The sequence below is a fragment of the Jatropha curcas genome, chromosome 2 (assembly GCF_041381405.1).
Source record: "Jatropha curcas cultivar XTBG-Jc1 chromosome 2, XTBG_Jcur_1.0, whole genome shotgun sequence".
Classification (NCBI taxonomy): Eukaryota; Viridiplantae; Streptophyta; class Magnoliopsida; order Malpighiales; family Euphorbiaceae; genus Jatropha; species Jatropha curcas.
In genome coordinates this window covers 31,727,381-31,751,725 of record NC_143152.1, presented here as the reverse complement: position 1 = coordinate 31,751,725, position 24,345 = coordinate 31,727,381, and the positions used below count along the sequence as shown (strand labels likewise).

General features: G+C 32.3%; 3 protein-coding genes across 7 annotated transcripts; 2 read left to right on the top strand and 1 right to left on the bottom strand.

Annotated features, from left to right (window-relative positions):
* Positions 1 to 39: 39 nt before the first annotated feature.
* On the top strand, positions 40 to 3,197 carry VAP27-2 (vamp/synaptobrevin-associated protein 27-2; the record flags this gene model as incomplete). The annotated part of the gene is given in 7 exon segments (XM_089718193.1): positions 40 to 110; positions 210 to 291; positions 904 to 1,019; positions 1,105 to 1,287; positions 1,431 to 1,850; positions 2,053 to 2,130; positions 2,727 to 3,197. Coding segments are annotated over 7 exon segments (1,064 nt in total), but the record flags the coding sequence as incomplete, so codon positions are not given.
* Positions 3,198 to 3,752: 555 nt separating this feature from the next.
* Positions 3,753 to 9,210, bottom strand: NHX2 (sodium hydrogen exchanger 2). Of its 2 annotated transcripts, XM_012233779.3 has the most exons (15): positions 8,784 to 9,210; positions 8,184 to 8,540; positions 7,871 to 7,989; positions 7,455 to 7,552; positions 6,925 to 6,984; positions 6,788 to 6,834; positions 6,503 to 6,697; positions 6,342 to 6,388; positions 5,919 to 5,985; positions 5,693 to 5,793; positions 5,479 to 5,580; positions 5,205 to 5,343; positions 5,051 to 5,113; positions 4,774 to 4,857; positions 3,753 to 4,349 (listed from the first exon to the last, which is right to left on the bottom strand). In XM_012233779.3, exons 2-15 carry the CDS (start codon positions 8,355 to 8,357, stop codon positions 4,011 to 4,013), a joined length of 1,635 nt encoding a protein of 544 aa, XP_012089169.1. In that variant the 5' UTR covers positions 8,358 to 8,540; positions 8,784 to 9,210; the 3' UTR covers positions 3,753 to 4,010. The 2 variants fall into 2 exon arrangements, with proteins under 2 accessions (XP_012089169.1, XP_089574317.1); XM_089718191.1 differs by having other exon boundaries at positions 6,788 to 6,984.
* Positions 9,211 to 15,231: 6,021 nt separating this feature from the next.
* LOC105647624 (uncharacterized) lies at positions 15,232 to 24,310 on the top strand. Of its 4 annotated transcripts, none has more exons than XM_037640161.2 (16): positions 15,232 to 15,672; positions 15,774 to 16,004; positions 16,449 to 16,763; positions 16,958 to 17,065; positions 17,725 to 17,914; positions 18,501 to 18,763; positions 19,692 to 19,818; positions 19,963 to 20,039; positions 20,460 to 20,717; positions 20,789 to 20,865; positions 21,396 to 21,487; positions 21,850 to 21,932; positions 22,713 to 22,784; positions 23,362 to 23,487; positions 23,589 to 23,693; positions 23,838 to 24,310. In XM_037640161.2, the coding sequence occupies exons 1-16, from the start codon at positions 15,538 to 15,540 to the stop codon at positions 23,868 to 23,870; spliced, it is 2,292 nt and encodes a 763-aa protein (XP_037496089.1). In that variant the 5' UTR covers positions 15,232 to 15,537; the 3' UTR covers positions 23,871 to 24,310. The 4 variants fall into 4 exon arrangements, with proteins under 4 accessions (XP_037496089.1, XP_037496090.1, XP_012089172.1 ...); XM_037640162.2 differs by having other exon boundaries at positions 15,245 to 15,672; positions 20,469 to 20,717; XM_012233782.4 differs by lacking the exon at positions 23,589 to 23,693 and having other exon boundaries at positions 15,251 to 15,672.
* The last annotated feature ends 35 nt before the right edge of the window (positions 24,311 to 24,345 follow it).

The following is a 24,345-nucleotide window of genomic DNA, read 5'->3' as shown; positions in this document are numbered from 1 at the left end:
GTTTTTTGGATTTAATAGTCATGATACTTGTTTCTGTAGTTGAATTGAAGAAGCAGAGCTCCTGTGTGGTACGACTTACTAATAACAGCCACAACAATGTTGCTTTCAAGGTTTGAATTGCAGTTTGATTGATTTCATCTTTTTGGTGAGTCCAAATATTAAGATTTGTAGTGCCAGATAACTGAATGATTTGGACATGACATTTACAGGTTAAGACTACTTCACCAAAGAAATATTGTGTGCGTCCAAATGTTGGCGTTGTCTTAGCAAAATCAACTTGTGAATTTACTGGTAAGTATTTTTCATTTCCATCCAAGTAAATGTGACTGTAAATAAGCATCCAAGTGCATACACATATTGCTCCATATAATTGCTGATCATTTAATGTTGTGTTATGATATATGAAGTCTGAAACGAAATTATTATTTGATCGGAAGGGCTCTATTAGTTATCGTCTTGTTTTGCCTTTACACTTTATCGTCATTAGCTATAGTTTATCCTTGTTTTATAAACTTATTTTCACATTAAAAATGAAAGACAAAAGCTCCAGTTTCTTTCTTGTAAATTCACATCTTTACACAAAAGCAGTAGACTCTCTCAAGACAACCACACAAGTGCGCATACAATCCTCAACTTAGGACATGATGTAATTCAACTTGAAAAATGTAACAGAAATGGCATTGATTAAGCTATTCTGCTACTTGGATTACCAGATATGCAAATGGAGGCTAACAAAGCTATTTGCGTTGTTTTGACACGCTTAACTACTGCTCTTCCTTATTTTTCCTCCATTCAGCACTTTAACTACCCTTTACTCTGTTTTGTGCTGTAGTTTTAACTGCTAATTATTTCCTTAAGTTATTATATTGTTATTTTGATCCTATGGGCTTCACGTTGATATAGTTACAATGCAAGCTCCAAAAGTTGCTTCTGTTGATATGATCTGCAAAGACAAGTTCTTAATCCAAAGCACTGTTGTTCCTCTTGAGACGTCTGACGAGGACATAACGCCTGATATGGTAAGCATTCATGGTGTTAGAGGACCTTGTCTTTTTATTCATTTTGTTAGCATTGCCTATTGCTTCTCTTTTTCATGATTGGCAGTTTACCAAAAATGGTACCAAGTATATTGAAGAAATCAAGTTGAGAGTGACTCTCATCAGCCCACCTCAATCTCCAGTACTGTCACCAATTAATGGGGTGCTTAAGCAGGAACCTTTTTTTGAAGGTCCGCTGCTGAGAGATCGAGTATTGAGTACAGTGGACAATACTCCTCCACCACACAAGGTTAGAAAAGTTCTTGCTTGACAATGTTTAAATTACGTGGTTAGTAGGATAAACTTTCAAGTCAGGATTTCAATTTCCTGATTGCGACAGTTTTCTTCCAATTCTTCTTAAATTCCTCTTGCAATTCTCTGTCTTTGTTCCAGGTTTCCAAGAACGTGGAGTTTAAAATGACTTATGATCAGGAGTCCAAAACAGAAGAGGATGGGGAGTTGAAGCCTAAGAAGGATGTGATTGATGTTAAGGAGTCAAAGCCAGCAAACAATGCAGAGTTGATGCAAAATAATAATCTGGTTAAAGTTGTAGAGGTAAATCTGGCAAAGGATGAACAGTTGAAGCCAGAAAATGATGCCATTAATGACAAGACAGCAAAGAATGAAGAGTTGAAGCCAGAAAATGATGCCATCAATGATAAGAAAGGAATGGATGCGGAGTTCCATCCACCAAATAATGCACTGAAGGATGCAGAATTTGTAGCAGTGAAGGGCGAGAAGGAGCTGAAGTTAATAAATGATGTTGAGGAGATGAAGTCAAAGCTGAATGTACTTGAATTAAAGCTAAATGAGGTTAGTCTAAGTTTCTGTTCCAAATTCCTCAGGTTTTGGTTGATAAAAAAAGATTAATGTATATAATTGCATTTATAAGGCAGCATTTTCATTATGTTTTTATGGACCTTGTGCTTTTGCTAAATTTTACAGGGTTTTGGTCGTTAATGAACGAGGCTTTTCCAACCAAATAAATAATTATATCTTTGGGTTTACCTTGCAGGCAGAATCTACTATTTTTAAATTGACAGAAGAGAAGAGATTAAGCATCAAGGAGAGAAAAAATTTGCAGGAAGAACTAGTAAGTTCTCTGATCAGAACAAATTTAATTGGTTAGTTACGAACATGTATGGTCATGCAGATGAGAGGTGCTTGAAGTTGAGGTATTGAAAGAGACAGGAACAATGTTACATATGAGCAAAACACCATGAATGAGTAGATAGGACATGGAAGAGTCTGCCGTTTTCATGGGCATAAAGGTCATGTGGCTTGTGAAAACATACGGAGGAGAAGAATTTGACTAGAATTTATAATCTAGTGAGATGAGGTTCATATATCATTTGCTGACAAGCAAATGAATTATTTGGGTAAATTCGAAGGGGCCAAGTGACATGCATCTAAGAGGGCACTTAATTAAATCCACTAAGAAAGGTTAAAGAAAAAAAAAGATTTTCCGTAATGAGCCCTACTTGAGGCTTACCAAGCAAAACTCTCTAAACCATCCCATAAATATACAATTAGCCATGAAACTCGGCTGCTAATTTTAGAATTAACGCCACACATCCACAGCCCATAACTAGTTTCTTTATGTAAGGCAACACTAATTCCTTTAACCAATGAAACATAGATTCATTCTTTTTTTTTGCTTCTTAAATGAGTTTTTTCATCAACGTGCAGGCTCTGCTGAGGAGCAGGACAAATGCCAAAAATGCACAAGTGGGGTTCCCTCTTCTTTTTGTTGTTATGGTTGGTCTCATCAGTATTTTACTTGGATACGTTTCACACCCTTGAATTTGCAGCCATCACAGGGTACACTAAAGTTTGTTAATAGTTAGAGCCTCAACATACTAATTATGCTTTCTCATTATAATTTCTCTAAGGAAGCAAGAGATTGTAAGTTTGAACATTTTCTTTTCGGGTTAATTCGCTCTAGGCTTGTTGGTATGTTGTTGCGTGTATACATATATAGTCTTAATGGAAATATCAAATGTAAAGTGCCTGATTGATTAGAGGAGAGAATGTTCCTTCAAGTAAATAGGTGAAGAGGGGTAGCTCTAATAACATATTTCTTCTGTTATTGAAGCTGAAACTGGTTGGCGTATACCTTATGTTTCAAAGTCATGTATGAATTGCAATTCTTATTTTGAATCTCTCATCTAGCTACGAGGAGACCATATGAATTTATCTTTTTTTTTTTTTTTGGTTTTTTGATTCGTTGAAAAACGAAATGGATTGAAATAAATTGCAGTAACATTATCACCTCAAAATTCAACCTCTCGGTTATTTTTTGCCTTTTCAATGTCTTTTATAGTAAATCTAATTTTCTATAATCAAAACCGAAACCTTTGAACTTTCCAATTTCGCTCCCCAATGGCAGTACCTCGAGGATCATTTCTCTTAATCAAAACCCAATTTCAACAGCTGGAGAAAACCGAATGCCCAACAATCTTTTCCATCCTTAAACGAAATCTCAAAAATGGTAAACAGAGATATCGCAAAAAGACTCGTCTTTTAACCTGAAATCTGAAAACAAAAATCCAGAAAGTAAAGTAGACGACAGCAAAACAAAATCCTCCTTTGACATACCAAAATGAGGGCCCAAAAAGCGAAGACTTCACTCGAGCCCACATATAAATTAAAATAGTAACTTCAAATGCGGAAAAAAAAAAAAAAAAAAAAAAAAAAAAAAAAAAAAAACCAAGATAATCAACTATTATACAATAGAATGCAAACATCACTTAATTAAACATTCATGTCTTACGAGGAAACCAAAATTAAAGAAATTGACAAGGATTATACAGGTAATAGAATGACAAAGGAGGCAATAGCCGCTGTATGATACACAAACTAACTATAATGCTAAAATCTGGCCAAAATTTTTATCGGAAGGTTCAAAGATACTGTCTTCCTTCATTGTCTTCAATAAGCTAATCACTTTACATATTTTTACACCTTGTCTTTTTATTGCCATTGATTGTGGGTACTCTGATCTGTTGGGGAGCCGGGAACAAAGGGAACAAAACCCCGACCACCAAATACAGGACGCATGAATGCATCATCAAACTTGCGCCAGTAGTAATGCACAGTGTGTGCAGGGGTGGTCAGCAGTGCACGTATGCTGCTTGGACGAGGAATATCATGACCACCGAGATCATCCAAGGAGTCCTGAGTTTCTCCAAGAAGGGGCAGTGTAAACGATTTTGGAGTATTTGAATCTGATGATATTGCAGTGCTTGTTTGTTGGTGTTTTGGATGCGGCAGCAGAAATCTTATCAGTGGTTTAGTCATCATACCGAACACCTAAGCAGGACAAATTTGCAGAAACAGGTAAGAAATTGCAGATGACACCCAAACTGTGTGTGCGTCTGAATGCACATAAACATAAGAACTTGTGTAGTTGGTCAGTACCATTCAATTCACTTTTATTTATTATTTTTTAGAAAGAGGATGGAAAGTTGCCAATATGGCTGCCGGATTAACTTCAAAATTGGAAAACATCCAAATAGCACAATGATCCATGAATCTGAAAACTAGAATGTGCATGGCAATGTAACTTTGACCTATCCTTTCCTTTAAGCAGTAGTTTCTTCATGCGCAAAGATCACAGGAAAATATAAACATCAAGCAAATAAAGTTGCAAAAATAGACTACTTGATGTCATTGCAGAAATTATCAAGGTTGTGAGAATATAATACATACTCAACCTAGGAAAGAGATATCTTACCACAGTACTGAAAAGAACAACAGTTATGGTGCTGGTAATCATTATGGCATTCCCTCGCAAATGAGTATGGCCCAAGCTTGTAAACTGCACTTATTTAACATGAAGTTGACAAAATGATGATAAGTAAATAAACAATATTAATCAAAAAGGATTGAAACATAGCTCCATTGATACATTATGCATCTTGGCCTCACTGAACGATCATGGTTTCCTTGGGTGTTGAACCCTCATTTGCCCTCGTTTGTATAAAAAAATAAAAAAGAACAGCATATTTTACCTTATTATATGCAAGTGCCATTGAAACTGCACCTCTCATTAGACCAGCCCACCAGATCACAATCTAAAGGGAAATGATGTTAATAAGCTTCGATATAATTCAGAACAAAAATAAAAAAAGAAGCTGGCAAGGCAAAAGAAAACGAATCATTAACTTGCTGCTTGAAGCTGATCTTCTCAGTCTGTGATTTCCTAGATAAGTTGGATATGAAGGATAAGGGGAAAACAAAAGCTGCTCTTCCAATCATAACAAGTGCAAGTAATACTGAACTAACTGCAACTGAAGTTCCAGGGCTGTGACAAGTCAATCAAACACGGCACATAAATATCAATAAATGGTATTCCAACGAAGCTGTTACATTGGGGACTGTATTCTAATAGACTATAATCCCACACAGAGGATGAAGTTTTCATAAATATTATACACACCTGTCACTGACAAATCTCCACTTTTCAATATCCAAGGCATCCATACCAACATAAAGAAAGATAAAAATCTCAGCAACAAATGACATTGTTGCAAAAGCATGCCTGCAATGTTTGGGCGAGATGTAAAATATCAAGAAAATGAACCAGTTCCTGATTAAAGAAATAGTATCAACTATTGCAAATAGCATAAGTCAAAATTTTCGATAAGACATACTTGGTAGTGACTCTTGAACTCTCAGTCACATTGTGCCAGGTGTAATGGGACATCACAATCCCACAGAAAAATACTGTGAGAATGCCACTCAAATAGAACAGCTGCATGACAAATTGAAGTTATCATGTCAAAGTTATATAAACAACAAATTAATCATCAAAAAATGTAATGAACGAATTAGAAGGGAACAGGAGAAGAATCTTCAGAAAGTTAAGACAAATCTTACTTCAGCTAACATATATGAAAGGTATGCCATGAGCATCATGAGAGCAAACTCACGATCTGTTGAGTGCCTGAATCACATTAGACATCAAGTTACTGTATTATCATTTAGTACTTTCTTACTATAGTGCAAAGACAGAAATATGTGTTTCTATATCTATCTAGGAAGTAGGAACCAACAAGCATGTATACTCAAATTAAAATCATTGGACCCCTCCAGCAAGTGAAATATACCGATAGTCAAGTTCACAACATTATAAACCTCTACCAAATTACATAGGGCTTCATCAACCCAGCCACCAACCAACTGATAAAGTCGTGCCAATACATGTTTCTAATTTAAGGACTCATTGTGAGTATAACAAATGGAAGGTTACAATATGGAAAAGTACAAATTAGGGAGAAAAAGATCGAAACCACTACATACCTGCCAAAATATAACTTTTTGATGATGTAAGCACTAAGCAGCCCTGTCTGCATGAGGAAGAATCAAATGCATTTCTCACATTATTGCTTGCAAGTATACAAAAGTGTGTGTTCAAATATCTTTAAGTGTGGATGCGCAAGAGAGATAGGGTAAAGACTTACAAAAACTCCCAGCATAGTGCTTGTGACAAATAAATATAAGAAGTTGCAAAGAAACTGCCATGCAATTCTGGAATTGATATTAGTGAGATCAAAGCTCTGGATTGCATTGAAAAGCACTACTGATGTCGCATCATTTACAACACCCTCTCCAAATACTAAACTATATAGTAAGGGTGTCTCATCCTGATTAAGCACCTGCAACAACAGATGAAACAAATTTACATTTATGAATAGTATGTTATATGTCAAAATTCAAACCAATTCTATTCCTTAAATATGTTTAACCTGCAATGTGCAAACTGAATCTGTTGCTGCAAATATTGCGCCAATTGCTGAAATAGTAGAACAACTCAGTAAGCTCCCAAATGGAGAAAACCAAAAAGAAATGAATAAGGAAAACAAGGAGATCATAAATGTAATACCTAGATAATCCCCTATATCCAGCTGACCAATATCCATTCTCTTAAAGATTTGTGTAGCACCTGGGAGAACAAAGCTAATAATCAGTACCGAGTAATACTCTTGTCATTGAGCCAAATCAAATATACTGGTTGTTGACGTCAATAAAGATCAAACAACAAAGAAGTTTACTTCAAGGATTTCTAGATATTCTGTTTTTGTTCAAACAATAAACATTGGCAAGGAAATTTCCAGACCAAAAAGTGATCTAATCCTGATTTATGTTGAGATCCTAAGCCAAATCCTCTAGGCAGCAAATTTAATAGAATAAATGGAAGCTAAAATTATTAAACTTATTCCCCTTTCCATACCAAACCTTACCCCTTACTTTACTAAACCTTCCCTCACTCCATCCAAACAAAGTGAGGAAGGGGTGTGGTTCTGACAATTGGCAAGTTTGAGTTCATGCAAATATCTAACCATGTGTTTGCCTAAATGAAACTTCAGAAGCATGGCAAAGAATTAAAAAAACTGCAAGTTTGTTCTTCCATACCTAAAGATATGATGAAACAGGATATTAATGTGCCAATAGCACCAAATAGCATGATAGTGATGAAATTACGAAAGAATTGCTTCTTTTTCACCTGAAACCTGTGGATGCAGGGTGAAAAATCAAAGGTTAAATCCAGCAAGAAGAAGTTGGTAATTAAACATCCAAAAATTAAATTAGTAATATCACCATGACACCAACATAAAACAAATAACAGAATGTCAATGATTGACAAAGGACAGGTGAGCCTTGCTCATTACTAGGAAAACATTATATAAAAATAACATTTTCCAGATTTGAGAATTTTGAAGGACAAAAATCAAATCACAATCTTTATACATGCACATATTTGCTGAAAACAACCAGTTTCTGAGAGAATAACATGCGACTGACCAATGCTAAAAAAGCAAGAAATATACCCCGCATTAAATATAATAGGCGGCAGAAGATATATAAAGAAAAGATCCTCGCTGAAGACTAAAAGATGCGAGCTTCTTCCACCACTAATCAGCAGAATAACAACCCCAGTGCATAAACCCTGCCACCAACATATACAGCACCAAACATTTTAGTACAGACAAATAAAATCCTAAATCAAAGGGTATATATATATATATATATATATATAATTAAGGTAAAGTACGTTCAACAAGGTGCTTTTATTTTATTTCTAAAACGACTAAGAAATCAAGAACTTAATGAGAATAATAGTTTGAATAGAGTGATTCTCACAATGAGAAGGGCTGTAATGGACTCATTCATCCATCGATTCTCCTCTAGAAGATGACCAATCACAATACAAGCGCAGAGAAGCGTCACAAATAAGTTCATAGAGATCACAGAAGCGTGATCAGATGTGGATAGCGATTGATATTTTGACATAACTGAGCCTAGAAGGGTCTCCATGGTATCCGCTTCTTCTCCTTAATCGACGAAATTAAACAGCCAAATGGTGATAATTAAGCAATAATAAGAAATTTTGAAAGCTTAGATTGCTTTCCAAAAACCAAGAGTCCAAAAAATTCTGAAATTTTATGTCTCTGAACTATCCATTCCACGGAACTCTTAATATCTTCAACTTCTCGATCTCTGCATTAAAATAAACCAACACGAAAATCAAATTCTGATTAGCAAATAAAGCATCAGATAAGCTAGTCTTTTTTCTTTTTTTTTCCTATTATCAAAAGGGAAATATAAGAACAATAATGCATGTTGTGTAGTGCTTGAAATCCATAAAAAAGCAACTACCTTTAGGAGGGAAACGAGAAAATTAATACTAAAAATAAATTCCATTTTGGTGAATTTTCTCAGCAACCAAAAGGAAACAATTACCTTCACATTTCCAATCGCAGCCAACAAATAATGCATGAAACTGCAAATAGAAAATCAACAAAGGGAAGATAAGTCGAACAGAGTGGAGAAATCAATCTGCTTCGAATTTCCCTTTGAAAAGAAAAGATCTTTAGAGCTCCAGGAACCGATTAGTGAGAGAGAAAAGAAACACGTCTTCGAAGTAAATTTTGAAACGATTTTGAATCAGGTAGAAAAAGAGACAAGAGGTGAAAGTTCTGGAAAGAGAGAGAACGGAAAGACGAGAGAAAGGGGAAAAGAGAGCCGTGTTGTGCGGGATAACACAGAGAGTAGGAGAGAGAAAGGAGCAACTAACGGCAATGGAGGTTCGTGGATCCTGACCGTTGAATGTGTTGATTCGTTTTGTCAGTTGTGTTTGTAACGGGTTTAGTGTGAGATTGTCTATATGGTAATATATTAGTCTTGAGGAGGGAAAAGATATATTATGGTTGGATTTTACATGGTAAAAAAATAAATACGCAAGTTATTTTTTAAATTTAAAAATAGTTTATATACATCTTAGTTTCCCGACGACGTCGTTGTTTATGCTCGTTAATTTTTATATATTAAGAGTAAATATAATTAATGTATATTTTTTATTAATTTTATAATAAATAGTTTACATCACTAAAATTTTAAGAATATTCACAAAATATAAAAAAGTACATTTTATAAAATAATAAAAAAAAAATTCAATTCTTGTTAAGAAAATAACATATTTCTAATAATTATAATTTGACAACCAAACTCTCATAAAAAATTAATTTTAAAAGATGAGAAATCAGTTTTAGCTGTAATGATACTTAACATATTAATCATTATTTTAGAACATTATTTATAATTTTGATATTTTTTTTCTTTTTTTTTTATTTTTGCTAAAGTCTATGCACATGTAAGTAATTTTTTATTACAAAATAAAAAATTCTCTTAATGTATTATATGATTTGCTAATATAACGTGTTATATATAGTTTTATATTATATATATATATATATTTCTAGTGAGTTTTATTATCTATTTCACATCAAACAATGAATCTTATAATATATCATTTAATAAATAATATAAATTATATTTACTTTTATATAATAAGTTTCTTATAGGAAATAATTATAATAAATCAAATTCAAAATTTATTAAAATAATAATTAAATATATTATATTCTTACTATATTAAATATATATATATATATATATTTAAGTAATATAAACATTATTTAATATATAATATAATTTCTTATTTGACATAAATTTAAATACTGATATTATATAAATGCATGTATAATATTAATTGTATTTATCTCAATAAAAGTCTCTCATGAAACTATAAAAATTTCGGATTTATGCTTTTAACATAAAAATTGTCACACTGGAATAATTGCTCTATGCATAGGCCCTACAATACTCGAAATGTAATTAAAATTAAATGGACTTTTAAATACAAATTGTTAATTGGTTATAAATGCAAAAAAAAAAAAAATCTCTCATAAAAACTATTGAATGGAAGATAGGAGATAAAAAATACAAACATCCAAAGATAATATTTTCGAGAAAAAAATTTCTAAACTATTTTTTTATAAAATAAAATAAAAATCTTTTATAATAATACATAAAAAGAAAGCAAATGGAGGAACGTTCCTCATCGCATAAAATCCATTCATTCTAGAGAAAAATTTCTTCTATTTCATATATTTTTTTTAATTTATATTGTTGTTCTAAATCACTTAATAATTTCAATATTCAATGGATTGCGTTTGGTAAATTTGAAATGCATTGTTCAAGAAATTGAAGATGGTGGGATTCTCATGATCAAATAACTTTTTGAAGAGAAAGGCTTCACGGATTAAAAAACTAAGGTTGTTATGCATTAATTCATCTTTTCCATTTCTTTTATTTTTTGAGATTAATATAATTTTGATCTGACTGATTTTATCACTCATATAAAAATTGAGAGATCTCAAGTTCTAATCATAAAATAAAATTTTTAGATCTTTTGTATCAAAATTGTGTTTCTACTGCTATATGTCAGTTGTAATCGAAATTTTATTAATCAAAGATACACTTTTGCAAATCAAGATTTAAAATTTTCAGACCTTGAACTTGAAGTCTTTATTAGCATAATCATTCTTGTTTTAGAAAAATTAATGTGATTAGTATTTTTTTTAAAAACGTCAAACACATTCATTTAATAATTAACTATGTTTATGTGGAATTCATTCAATTAAGTAATTCACAAGTATCATTATAATATAATACATTCTATGATATATTAATTTGTTTTTTTTTTCTCTCTTTCATTTGAAAAAAAAAATGAAAAATATATTTTGTCCCCTCAATTGATCCATCATAATCTAATACCTCCAATGACTTTGCATATATTATTCATATTATTGCAAATAATTGTTGAATACTACTTATATTTTTTATATTTTTATTTATTGAAAACTCTAACGGACCGAAATTATATTACATATTATACAATAAGGGTAATCATCTTCTTAACTTACTAAATTAATGAAAATACTCGTGATTGAAAGAGCTCAAACTTGAGACATTTCAATTTTCACATAAGTAAAAAGACGATTCTACTACACCTGATTGACACTAATAATTGTAAACACTTGTAGTTGATAATCATCAGTTGATAAATTTTAATTATTTGATAAAATTTTAATAATTATTATTGTCAAAACGTAAAATAAATTTTATATTTACATTTCTAATTAACGGTTGATTGAAATTTATATTAGTTTATATCAGTTATTAATTGTTAATTGAAATTAAAAAAAAAAAAAGTTGAATCAAATCCTCTATAAAAGGCAGGCATTTGATGACTGTATTAGTAAAAAAATAGTAGAAAAATAAAATAACTTGATATGAGAATTTTATAAAATTTATTACTTATAAAAATTTAATATAATAAGTGTATTGACATGACATGGGATGCACTGGTGGATACAAATAAGCAGTTTCCTTATGTTCAGTGACAGCTGTGAAATGGGGAAAAGATTACAAACCTCTGTTTCCACATAAGACCTGATACTGATAGGCAACAGTGGCTATTACTTTAAACTTGATAAGTTTTCTACTCTACTAATACTGCCAAAACCTTTCAGTTCTGTTTCTGTTCATCCAGCATGAGCTTTGGCTGTATTCAAATTAATAATGCACTATCATGTGCTCTTATTAGGTGGGGCCATACTCTTCAAGAGCCAAACATTCTGAATTTTCCTATAATTTTTTAAATATCTTTTAGCGATTAAAAATTATTCTGTATATTCTCGTAACATAATATTATTTGAGAATACATTTTATAAAAAGTTAATTTATATAACCTTTAACTTTTAATATTTTATAAAAAATTACTCAAACAATTAAATAATACTACTATAACTAATTTTACGGAAAAAAACTCCCAAATTGAATTATTATCAATAGTGGCAATTTAATAAATTTTAAACATAATTACCGTTTTGAAAACTTATCTAAAATCAAATCATTATTTTGTTCTCATCAATCAAATCTCATTTCAAGGACAACTTCATCATGGCTTTTAGTGTTTATTCTAAAACATTATTTCGTTTAACATTATTAAAAAAACTAATTTAAATGATTATTAGGCAAAATTAGTTATTTAGCGGAGAATTGTCAATTTTATTTTTATAGTTATTTTTCATCATTGTATTGTAGAAAATAAAAGAAATTTACTTTTCTATTTTAAAAGGGGCAAAATTTTAGAAGAAATAAAATATTGTTATCCAAAATTGATAATTATGTCCTCACTTAAAATTATGAGGTATTTAAAAAGGGATAAAGTTTGTTAATTAATTTGAAGTATTCGAATAATTTAAAAAATGACTGAATTTTCCACTTTCTTTCACTATTTTAAAACACTTTAAGCTCTGATCGGCAATAAAACACAATTCTTTATTATTATTTATAGTGTTTATAGTATAACATTTGAACTGTTATTAAAATTTAAGGAGCCAATTATGAAACATTACTTATTTTATTAATGTTTAATAAAATATTAGTTATTCGTTTAAAAAAAAAAAATAAAAAAATAAAAACATTACATAATAGGTGGATGAAAACTATCTAAATCTAAACATCTGTGTGTGTGTATATATATATATATATATATATATATATATATATATATATAAATCGTGAGGTTTATTTTTTTTCGCGAGGTTTATATTTGCACTGCAGATTTACAAAATATAAAAAGATGATATATATTTTCTAATACAAAATAATAATAAAAGTTGAAATATTTTTATGTTGTTCCGAAAAAAGAATAAACAAATCTTATGTTAAAATTAAAACATAATAAATAAATAAATGATGAAAAAGGGACTACTACTCAGCACGTTGTAGATTTGATTCTTAAGATCATTTGGACTTCTTGTTGTTAACGTTATTACAAATTAAAAATATTAATAAATAAAGATTTATTTGGCAATCACTAATTTCCGTTTCGTTTCGGATCTCACTAAAAAGAATATATTCCTATTTTGAACTTTAAAAAAATATAATAATATTTTTTTTTTCAATAAAAATAATTAATAATATCTTAATCAATTAATAACTCTTAAACGCATAAAGAAAACAAAAAATAATTAAAATTAAAAAAAATAAAAAATTAAGTAGAGTAGTGGATCCATCTGAATAATTAATGTTCTGCCATTTTTGTCCTTTTTTATTTGTCCGTGGAATCGTATTCATATCATATATCCTAGTACAAAAGCACATGCCCTTTGTTTCATAGAGTAAATTAGGATACATATGGAAAAAAAAAAAAATTAGAAGGATAATCTTGAAAGGAAGAGCAATAGCAACATAATTAAAATAATTCAAATGATTAATTGCCCATCCACTCATTTTTATTAAAAAAAAAAAAATCAAACGACCCATTATTGAGTTGAAAAACTATCTTGGAGCATTTGGGTATTGTAAAAACTATCTGCAAATTTGAAAAAAAAAAAAAAAAATTGAACGAACAATTAAATTCACACAATGATCTAATGGATTGAGTTGAAAGAAATAATAAAAAAATACATGGAGAATCGAGACTCAACCAAAGGAAAATATATATAGGTAGGTAATTTTAGATAGATAAAGATAAATTTCAAAAGAATTGATTAATATAAAAAATATTAATTTTTAAAATTAAAAAATATTTTATTTTTAAATTTAAAAAATATTTAGTAGCCAGTAAAAAAGAACAAGTATTTTTAAATACATAAGATTAAATTTTTAAAAGTATTGATTAATATCATAAAATATTAATTTTTCAATTTAAAAAATATTTTAATGGCCAATCAAATTGTAAAAATGATAGTAAAAAAAAAAAGAAAAATAGGAATGCTTAAATAATGGAGTGACACATCAATATTTTTAAAATGGTTTTTTGCTATAGATGTCCGAGTAGGGGGAATAATGTGATTTCCGATAGCGCTTTTAGTGAAATTTAGGATATTATAAAATAACCTTAATCATAGCTAATTAAAAAATTATATTTTATTAGTTGATTGGACATATTTATAAAAATTATTTTTTAAACCAATCATATGTGATCTAATTGTCTTCTCACTTATTTGAGGAGTAAGAGATCCTGAGTTCAAAATAAATATGACTTTTTGGAACTTAATATTCGACTGAATGGTTAATTAACTCAACTAATAATGCCATTATTAAAAAAAAAAAAAAGGAAAATGAAAGGAGAAGAACAGAGTCAAAACTTGCTTACTTCAAGAACATGAACGTAGTGTTTTGTTTATTTATTCGCTTTTTGTGTATCTGACATAAAAGGAGAGCTGCGAGCACAAGAACAAAGGATCGCTCTATTTTCCACTTTCCCACCTTCTCTGTACTTTCAACGTGTCAATAACACTTTCTTGTGGTTTGATCTTTACCAGCGCGAACTTTAATCCCATCATTCTTGGCTGATCGTTTAACAGAAATATTCAGTATCTTAATCTGAACTGTTAATCTTTTGCACAGTTCTATGGGATCTGGGGTTGTTAGTATAATTTGCTTGCTGTCAGTAACGTCAAATAGTATAAGTGTTGAGGAATAAATGCACTTTACATGTACTCGAAGTCTTTACTCTAAGAAAGGCATGGATTTTGCAGGAGAAAGAAATGCGTTCGCATGGCTGCTGCTCTAGTTCTAGTTTTTTTTATACACAAGACCCAACGCTCCATCTCTTGTAGATTACGAGCGAGCGACAGCTCATTCGTCTGAACAGTCAAAACACTTTTATTGATGTAGTTTGGAGAAATGTCCTGTCCATAGATCTAACGGCTCGTCGTTTAATGCTTTTCGGGATACCAAATTAACAGCAACTAAAAAGCCCATATCATGGAAGCTCAAAGAACTTGCAAACCTTTTAGCCCAAGTTCAAAGCACAGTGGATTCAAAGATCATTTCAGCTTTGATTTTTAATTCATGGGGAGGCTTAATGAGCCCATAATGGATTATAAAATAGCTACTTAAGTTTAGGTGTCAACGTTTGAAAAATAAAAACCCCTAATATAATCACGCTTGTAGGCGATCCCGACCCCCGATTCTCCAATCCCTTGCTCTTTGATCAGCAGAAGCAGAGAGTAGGGTTTATACAATTCCAATTCTTCCTATTTATCAAAATCGATTCAATTCAATCATCTTATAATTCAATTTTCGGTTATCGATACTTAGTAGTAACAGAAATAAGCGTAACGAAGAAGAAAAGATGGGTGCGCAGAGAAAAGGCGGAACTAGGGTTGCAGAGGACCCAGAGGAGTTAGCTCGACATCCTTTGCAAGCCATTCTATTAGCAGATAGCTTCACCACCAAGTTCCGTCCCATCACTCTTGAACGCCCAAAAGTTTGTATCCTTTATCTTTATACGTATTAGAGAATGTGAACTTGATAACCAGACGAGTACTGCGCAAAAATATAATTAATTTATAATGTGTGCTTTTTTAGGTTTTATTGCCGCTGGTAAATGTGCCTATGATTGACTACACTTTAGCATGGCTGGAATCTGCTGGAGTTGAAGACGTTTTCGTTTTCTGTTGCGCTCATTCTCGGCAAGTGATTGATTATTTGAAGGTTTCCGAATGGTTTTCGCAGCCTAATTTCACTGTTACAACTATTGAGTCTCATAATTCTATTAGTGCTGGAGATGCTTTGCGTTTAATTTATGAACGCAATGTGGTATGTTTATTTATTTCTTGAAGTTTTCATTATTTTTCTTTTTTGCTTTTTCATGTATTCAAGTAATGTAAGTTTGGTTGTGTCATTTGAAAACCTGAGGACTTATTTAAGGTATCTGAGGGGAGTTGATTTTAGGAGTTTAAAGGATGGAATGTAAAGGGAGGTTATCTCTTAATCTTTTTTTCTTTAGTGATAAGTAAAATAAACTTAAAAAGCTAGAAAACTTTAATTTTTTATGTTGAATAATGTTGTCAACACTGCCTGATTGGCCATATAACTCGTGTAATAAAATTGGGAAGTTGTTATAATTTTTCTTTTGGTTCGTTTTGAGCTATATATTAACTATCAGGTTCTTTTTAAGTAAATTATTCTGTATTCTGTTTATATCAGTGTTTCTTTTTTTACTATGTGATATTCTGATTAATTTTATTTTGGCTTTTGAAGATACATGGAGATTTTATCCTTGTTAGTGGGGATACAGTAAGCAACATGTCACTCACACAGGCTATCCAAGAACATAAAGAGAGAAGGAAAAAAGACAGTAATGCAGTAATGACTATGGTTATTAAACAGTCAAAGCCTTCTCTAATTAGCCACCAGTCACGGCTTGGTACTGATGAACTATTTATGGCTATTGATCCTGAAACGAAGCAGCTTCTATACTATGAGGATAAGTCTGACCACTTGAAGGGGGTCATACCTATTGACAACATGTTGCTTGCTGACAATCCTTCTATTTCTCTACATAATGACAAGCAGGTTTGTTCCTCAAATTATTTCACATCTTTCAAAACTGTGTCTGACCTGAAAATTTTTCAGTTGATGGACCAAGCTTATATTTTGAGTCCTCCATTGTTTTTTTTTTACTACCTTCTCCAGCCTTAGTTTCAATGTCAATTATTTCTCTTTCTATTCAAACAAATTACACTGACACATTTCTTTTCCTTTTACAGGATTGCTATATTGATATATGTTCTCCAGAAGTTCTGAGTCTCTTCACTGACAATTTTGACTATCAACACCTGCGCCGTCATTTTGTAAAGGGATTGTTGGTTGATGATGTATGCTCTGTTCTTAACATGCTTTAGTAATCTTTTAAAGCATAATTTATGAGTGATGTGCTCAGTGCATGTGAGAACTTGCTTATGGACATGTATATGTTATGTTGGATCCTGATCATAGGAATGCGTGTGCACATATGTTGGCATGCATATGCGCATTATGTCTGCTGCCTGTTGACGTATGGCTTTGTGTTAAAGTCATAAAAAGAATGTAAAAATCTGTTAGCCTGTCACTTGAATAATTGTTTTTAGTTCTTTTGCATACCTATTTATGTTAATGTCCCCCTGAAGAGCAGTCAATGTTGCGTTGCATATGTCTGTTAGCTGCAAAAGAGACTTAACTATATATTACTAACTACCACTATCTCTAACCCTCCTGGGTAAACTTTGATGTCTTCACTTTCAATCTTTTTGCATTTATTGAGATATCCATGCACATTTGTTTTTGTTTATTTTGTCATATTTTTTCTCTCTTAATTTATTTGTCACATTAAAGTTAAATAACTTTTGAAGAAGTATCTTACTAATTTGTATTTAAAATTTCACTTGTCACTTGACATTCTTCTATTATCATCTGCTAGATATTTCTCATTACAGTTAAAATTGGCGATTCATTGAAAGTTCTTACATTCTACAGACAACATATTGATGCTTTGCAGATTATGGGTTACAAAATATTCACTTACGAGATTCACTCAAGCTATGCGGCTAGGATTGATAACTACCGAAGCTATGACACTGTCAGTAAGGACATCATTCAGAGGTGGACATACCCATTTGTGCCAGATGTGAACTTTTTTGGAAATTGTGCAACTAAGCTTGATAGACAAGGGATGTACCGCGCAACAGGTAAGAATTAGTAGTCTACTTTACTTTGAAACACATTAACTATATTTAATTGTATTTTCTAATAACTTTATTTCTCTCACCTCCTCTCTCACTCTCTCTCTATGTGTGTGTGTGTGTGTGTCTCTGTCTATTTATTTCATGTTTTGAATTTTGCCTGTTTTGCCATTAGCAGGAACTGGGAACTTAATAATGCCAGCTCAAACTGCATTTTACTGTTGTCTTGAGCTTTTTAATGTCTTTTTTTTTCTTGTTTCATTGTATGGAGATATATTATTGTAATTGTATGCAATTCTGATTTAGGATTGGAAATATTTAGCATATTTTTCTGATGCCAATAAATAATTTAGGAGATTTGTTTATCCCATTTGTTGGCTTAGAGTACACCATTGATGGTATAGTGAACCATTATATGGATATGATGAAATGGCATTTCTTCAATAATTCATTATTAGTTTAGTTATTATGTGGTAATTCTCACAATGTGAAATCCCTCATCTCCGTAGCATGGTATTTTTGCAAGGAGCTTCTGACGATATCCTTTTGGATAAGTTGTTCTTACCGGCACATTATTTTCATTTCTGTACAGAAATAGAACAATCACGTTCTGCACAAATTGGTCCTTTTACTGTTGTTGGAAAAGGAACCAGAATTGGGAACAACTCAAAAATTTCAAATTCTGTTATTGGAAAAGGCTGCAAAATCGGATCAAATATTTCAATAGTAGGTTCCTATATATGGAATGATGTCACTATTGAAGATGGCTGTCAACTAAGGCATGCAATTGTATGTGATGGGGTGGTAATTAAGTCAGGTGCAGTTTTGGAACCTGGTGTGGTATTGTCTTTCAAGGTATTTGCCTTCTCTTTCTAATGTATTTTCTTGTCGTGCTGCTTCTCATTGAATTTAACATGCTAGCAAGATAATCACTGATTGAAATATTGTTTAATGTTCTGGGCTGAAAACTTCAACTGAAAAGGCAAAATCCTTTTTCCGAAATATTTTGGGAACTATAAAAATATCTCGACATTGTTTAATGTTTTGCACTGATTTAGATTTATGTAGGAATTATCTCAATTCAATGAATGTTAATCAGTAGGAATTTACTAATGTATTCCCTTAGGGTGAAATAACTTTATCTGTCAATTTTCAGTGAGTTCTTTTTTTTTTTTTTAATCATGCCGGCCAATTTTCTTTTTTGGCTCACCTCTTTAAATTTTTTTACATATACTCCCGAAACAAAGGGGCAGGGGATATTATATTAGATACACTTTATTACAGACTATAAGAAATGGTATAAGAATGTGGATATTATCTAGGAAGGAAAATCAAGAACTCTACTATTATAGGCTACAATGGAGTTAAGTTAGATATTTAATTGGCAATGATCTCAACAATTTTAACAAAGATTTGGCATTGAAGTCGTTTGACCATCAGTATTAAGGACACCGTTGCCAAGGAAATCAAAGAGGTGGAAGAGGTCAGTTTTCTAGTAGAGGTGGTAGTAATAGTCTTGACCCTCAAGCATATGATGGATGTTGGCCGGGTCCTGTGGTGATCAGACAGCAGCTCAAAGACGAAGCCAGTTTCTACGAAAATTTGGTCATCATGTGCTATTAGGTTATTACTTTCAAGCTCAAAATGAATGGAGGTCGCATTTTTTAAGTTTGATATGTGTAATGAGTTCAAAATCTTGCCACGTTCTAATTGTCTGTTCTTGATTTATTGACTTCATCTGTTGCTTTTAATTTAAGTTGTGCTAATGTTTTCTTTACTTCAGGTTGTTATTGGACAGCAATTTGTTGTCCCTGCCTACTCAAAAGTGTCTTTGCTTCAACAGCCAACTATGCAAGACAGTGATGAAGAATTGGAGTATGCTGATAATAACAGTGGAACAATAGATTCATGTAAGTTCTTGATGTTTTATGTGCCTCTGCACGCTCGAGTGTGTATGTATGTGGGGGAGAGAGAGAGAGAGAGAGAGATGATGATGATGATGATTCATTGGCTCTATTCTGTTGTCTTATTAGAATTTTTTTGTTATACAACAGTTACAGGTACTGGGGATATTCTGAACAAGGAGATGACATCTGAATTATCTGGGACTCAACATTGGCCAGCATCAGAGGTTAGCTATTAATTTTGGTTTCTGCTTTGAATAGCTGTGACTGCTATTCCGTGGTTGTTATTTTATATGTCTAGTTTTATAATTTTCTTTTTGTTACTCTGCCATTTTCTTCAAAATTTTTATATGAAAGCCTGAATTATGGTGAGAAAGAAGTTCATGCCTAGGTGTAAGGACAAAAACAATGTTAATGTGGAATAACAATGACCAAGTACAGAGTATATATATTGGAAATGCAAAGGTGTAGCAACCAGATAGCTGGTTCATTTCTTCAGTTAATTGTCTCAATCCTTACTGCAGTATAGGCTTGTTATATATGCTGTCTACTTATTTTGTTTTTTTAATTTTTCTTCTTCTTGGTAACAAGAGAACTTAAATAGTCATTTATCGAGCAACTGTATATCATGCTTAACACTTTTTAAGTCTCATCAGCTTGGGCCTGGTGGTGCTGGTTATGTTTGGTCAATCTCTGAAGGAGTTCATGAGGATGAATGGAGGCATTCAGTTGCACCCATTCCTGCTGAGAAACTTGCTGAGGCCATGCAAGCTGTAGAAGATGATTGGGAATTGTTGAATCTAGATAGCAGTGCTCTATCACCTTCCGGAGAGTTGAAACCTGGCTCTCAGAGTGATGATTCTGAAGATGATGAAGGTTCTAGAGATGACACCTTTGAGAAAGAGGTAAAAAACTTCAACTAGAACGATGATGAGAATTTTTCGCACAATCTTGAACCTACAATAATGGTTTACAGGTTGAAGCAACATTTTTGAGGGCTGTTCATGAAAATATCAAAGTTGGAGACATAATCCTTGAGATGAACTCACTCCGGTATGCTTCATTCCATTTATTTAGGCACCTTGCTCCAATAATGTTGAAATATATATCATCGTCTGATGAATTTTTATTTAGTCTAAACAGTGCAACTCCTTTCATATTCCTTCAAAAGCTAGTGTATCTACTTGTTTGCATTTAAGCTACATGTGAAAGTGAGGAAAAATTAACAAAAGTTCTCTTCATGTTTTGCTGATTACTTGTCAATGGATAGGTGGGCTGATGATATAGGTGAATGTTTCCCTCTGCATACTTGTGCAGAATTTTTTTACTTGCAATTTATGTTGTTATCCCTGTCAAAGAAAAGAAGAAATGATCTGTGTTAGATTTGGATGAATGGTGTCTCAAATCCTTCTTGGCCATGAGACTTAACTGTTCAAGCTTTTAACAAACCTTTCTGAGGTCATATTTGTTCCTACCCATGTTGTGAGCTTTGTTTGTGATACTTATACTGCTTGAACTATCAAAGAAGACATATTTCTCAGCCATCGTTTTCCTCAACCAAGCTTTTCTGTCACTCTTTTTAGGTTGTCGTACAACATGACATCTGCAGACTGTGCTGGAGCGATATTTTATGCAATGATGAAATTGGCAGTAGAAACTTCATATACTTCAGCTGGTAATTTTAAAATCTTAAGCTGTTTTTTGTATTGTACATTCATGCCAGCATAGAGCATTTTCATATCTAGTGATTAATCCAGAGCTAAAAAATTTTTCTTGGAGAATGAAAATGCATATGAATTTTCGCAAACCAAGATAGGATGCAAAGCTGTGAATTTTTTGACTGGGTGTGATTCTCACTACAAGTTCCATCTTACTAGAAGCATATCTCATTTTAAACTTGTGATTACTTTCATTTTATTTTTTCGATGTATAGGATGGAACTCTAGCTTTATTAAAATTGTTAAGTTTATAGCCCTGGGAGCTGACTAATGCTTTATGTCGTTTAAATTTAAATTAACACTTCATTTTACCTCTCAGCTGAATTGTGCAAAAATGTTGTCGACATTCTAAATACATGGCAAAAGCTGCTAAAGTTCTATGCAAAAGAAATAGATGACCAGGTTTGCGTTTTTTATGTTCTCAATTAATTATTGTTTCTTTGGCCAATGCACATTTTCCCTGTCAATTTAGAAAGACTGCCTAAGCTCTCTGTTGAATCCCACTTTATTTTGGAACATTTTTCCTGCATAATCTGCTGCTATTAAATCCTGGTCGGAACCAGTTTATCTTTAACTAAACTCTCAGGGCAGAACCAGTTTTCACCGAATTGCTGATTCAATCCTGCCTTTATTTCTCACTTTAATTGGCATAACATTGCTCAAAGATGTTTTGTACTTCAAACTAAATTTCCATACATGCATCAGATTTTTCTTTTTAACTGGATGTATATCACCATTTGCACCTTATATTTCTGTCTTTTCTCTATTGATCATTAACCAATGGTGCTCTGTATACTTAGTCATACTTGTCCCTTTGAACTTTGATTATTGTATTGTTGTACTTAGTCATGCATGTACCTTCATACTTGTTGATCATCCAGTTTACTCTTTCTAATTGGGTATATCCTACCTGAAATATCATATCACTCTCTTTTTAGTATTTCCCTTTGAATGAGAATCTTCACATCATATGGAGAAAATAAAAAATTTCTTACTTTTTTCTATGTTTACTTGGATATGGTTGCATTACTATCAAACAGTTCTGTCAATTGATTGAGTAAAAATTTTATTGCTTGATCAAGTAAAAATTTTGAACACCCAACATATTTGCTCGTTCCATATCTTATATCCTTTACTTGAAATTGTCTATAAACTAAATCTCATCAATGATGGAATGGACAGATTGAAGTGATACTGAAATTTGAAGAAATGTGTCTAGAGTCTGCCAAGGAGTTTTCTCCCACTTTTTCCCAGGTATCTTTCTTGTCTTGGGTTTATGGGTGTGACTATTCAAGCATTAGTCTGGAACCTATTAACTAAAAGTTGCACATATTGAGTCAGTTTCATATTCTGCTTTGGTCAGCACATAATGCATTCCTGGTTTTACAGTTAGGTTTGCTTCAATTGGTAAGCCGATAAAAACTAATCTAATCCTAAAGGTGTGCCAAATTATCAGTCAGCTCCTGCTTAGAATGAAAGGATATTGCTTAAGTCCTGCAACTATGAGTGAAGGCCAAGTCCTATGTCATTATGAGGACTTAAAGGAAAATCTATATGAGGCGCCTTTTTATGATTTAAATTAATGACGTAGTGTTTAGATTGTGCAAGAAAAAAGGTGCTAGCTTGTAATTGGATATAGACGTGAGTTTGGGGAAAGATGCCTTGGTCTTTGCAAGTTAATTTGGCTGGGTGTACTTAATCAAATTTGGGGATATACTTGTAGCTTGCTTTACTTGTCTAGGCTGAGATTTCAAACCTTCCGAAGTCCATTAAATTCCTAATAGAATATTCAGGCTGAACGACTGATTCTTTTACCTTTATATTCTCTTAGATTTTGCCTATTTTATACGAGAAAGATATTCTTGAAGAGGATGCCATATTGAGATGGGCTGATGAGAAAAAAGATGCCGAGGAATCAGATAAAGTTTTTGTCAAGCAATCAGAAGCATTCATTCAGGTAAGGTTTCACACTTGCTATTTCCAGTTGTTATTCTTGTTATCGACTTTTAGACATGGGATATTCTGAATTTGGATCCATACAATATATGTCCTATACAGCGGAGGCAGACCCATATGCTATTTGCCGAACTAGCCTTTACCTTATTAATGACGATGAGCAAGGAAGGATTATTTTCCTTCTTCTTTTTAAACCCTAAATCTAATGTATACTTCGTTCTTTTAAAATCACACTTTGTTATCATTCTAATGGAGCTGTGATTGCGTCAATTAAGAGACAAAAGTTTGAGTGCGTCCAGACATGTATAATTCTATTCCATGGCTTACAACTTGGATATGCATTGGGTGCAGTGGTTGAAGGAGGCATCCGAAGAAGAAGACTAAGATGGAAAAGAAAGTGATTTAACTAACAGAGATTGTAAAGAACAATAACTACTCTGGCAGATTGATGCATCATGTTTTGTGTGGGTTGCTCGTTGAATTAAGGGCCCCTTTGAGTTGTGATGCTTAACTTCCCATTTTGTTAATTAAGCAATCTAGTTCTGTCCATTAGCCTGTTGTTTTCTCACCACCTGTTGGAAAAAGTTTTGCTATTGGTTCGCACCAATCTTCGCATTTCAAAAAGCTGGGGGCACACTCATTACTCAAGTTCCTCTGTATTTTAATCTCTTTGATGCCACTCTGTGCAAGCAAGAAGTGTTCTGTGCATCAGAGAGTCCCATTGTGAACTCGGTATTATTATAAAGGCTGACATTTTTGAATTGTATGCAAGTAATGTTCTTTTAATGGTTTTTGCTATTGCAGTAAGCATTCTTTTCCAACCATTTAGTCTCTGTTCTGTTCTCATATTCATCTTTAG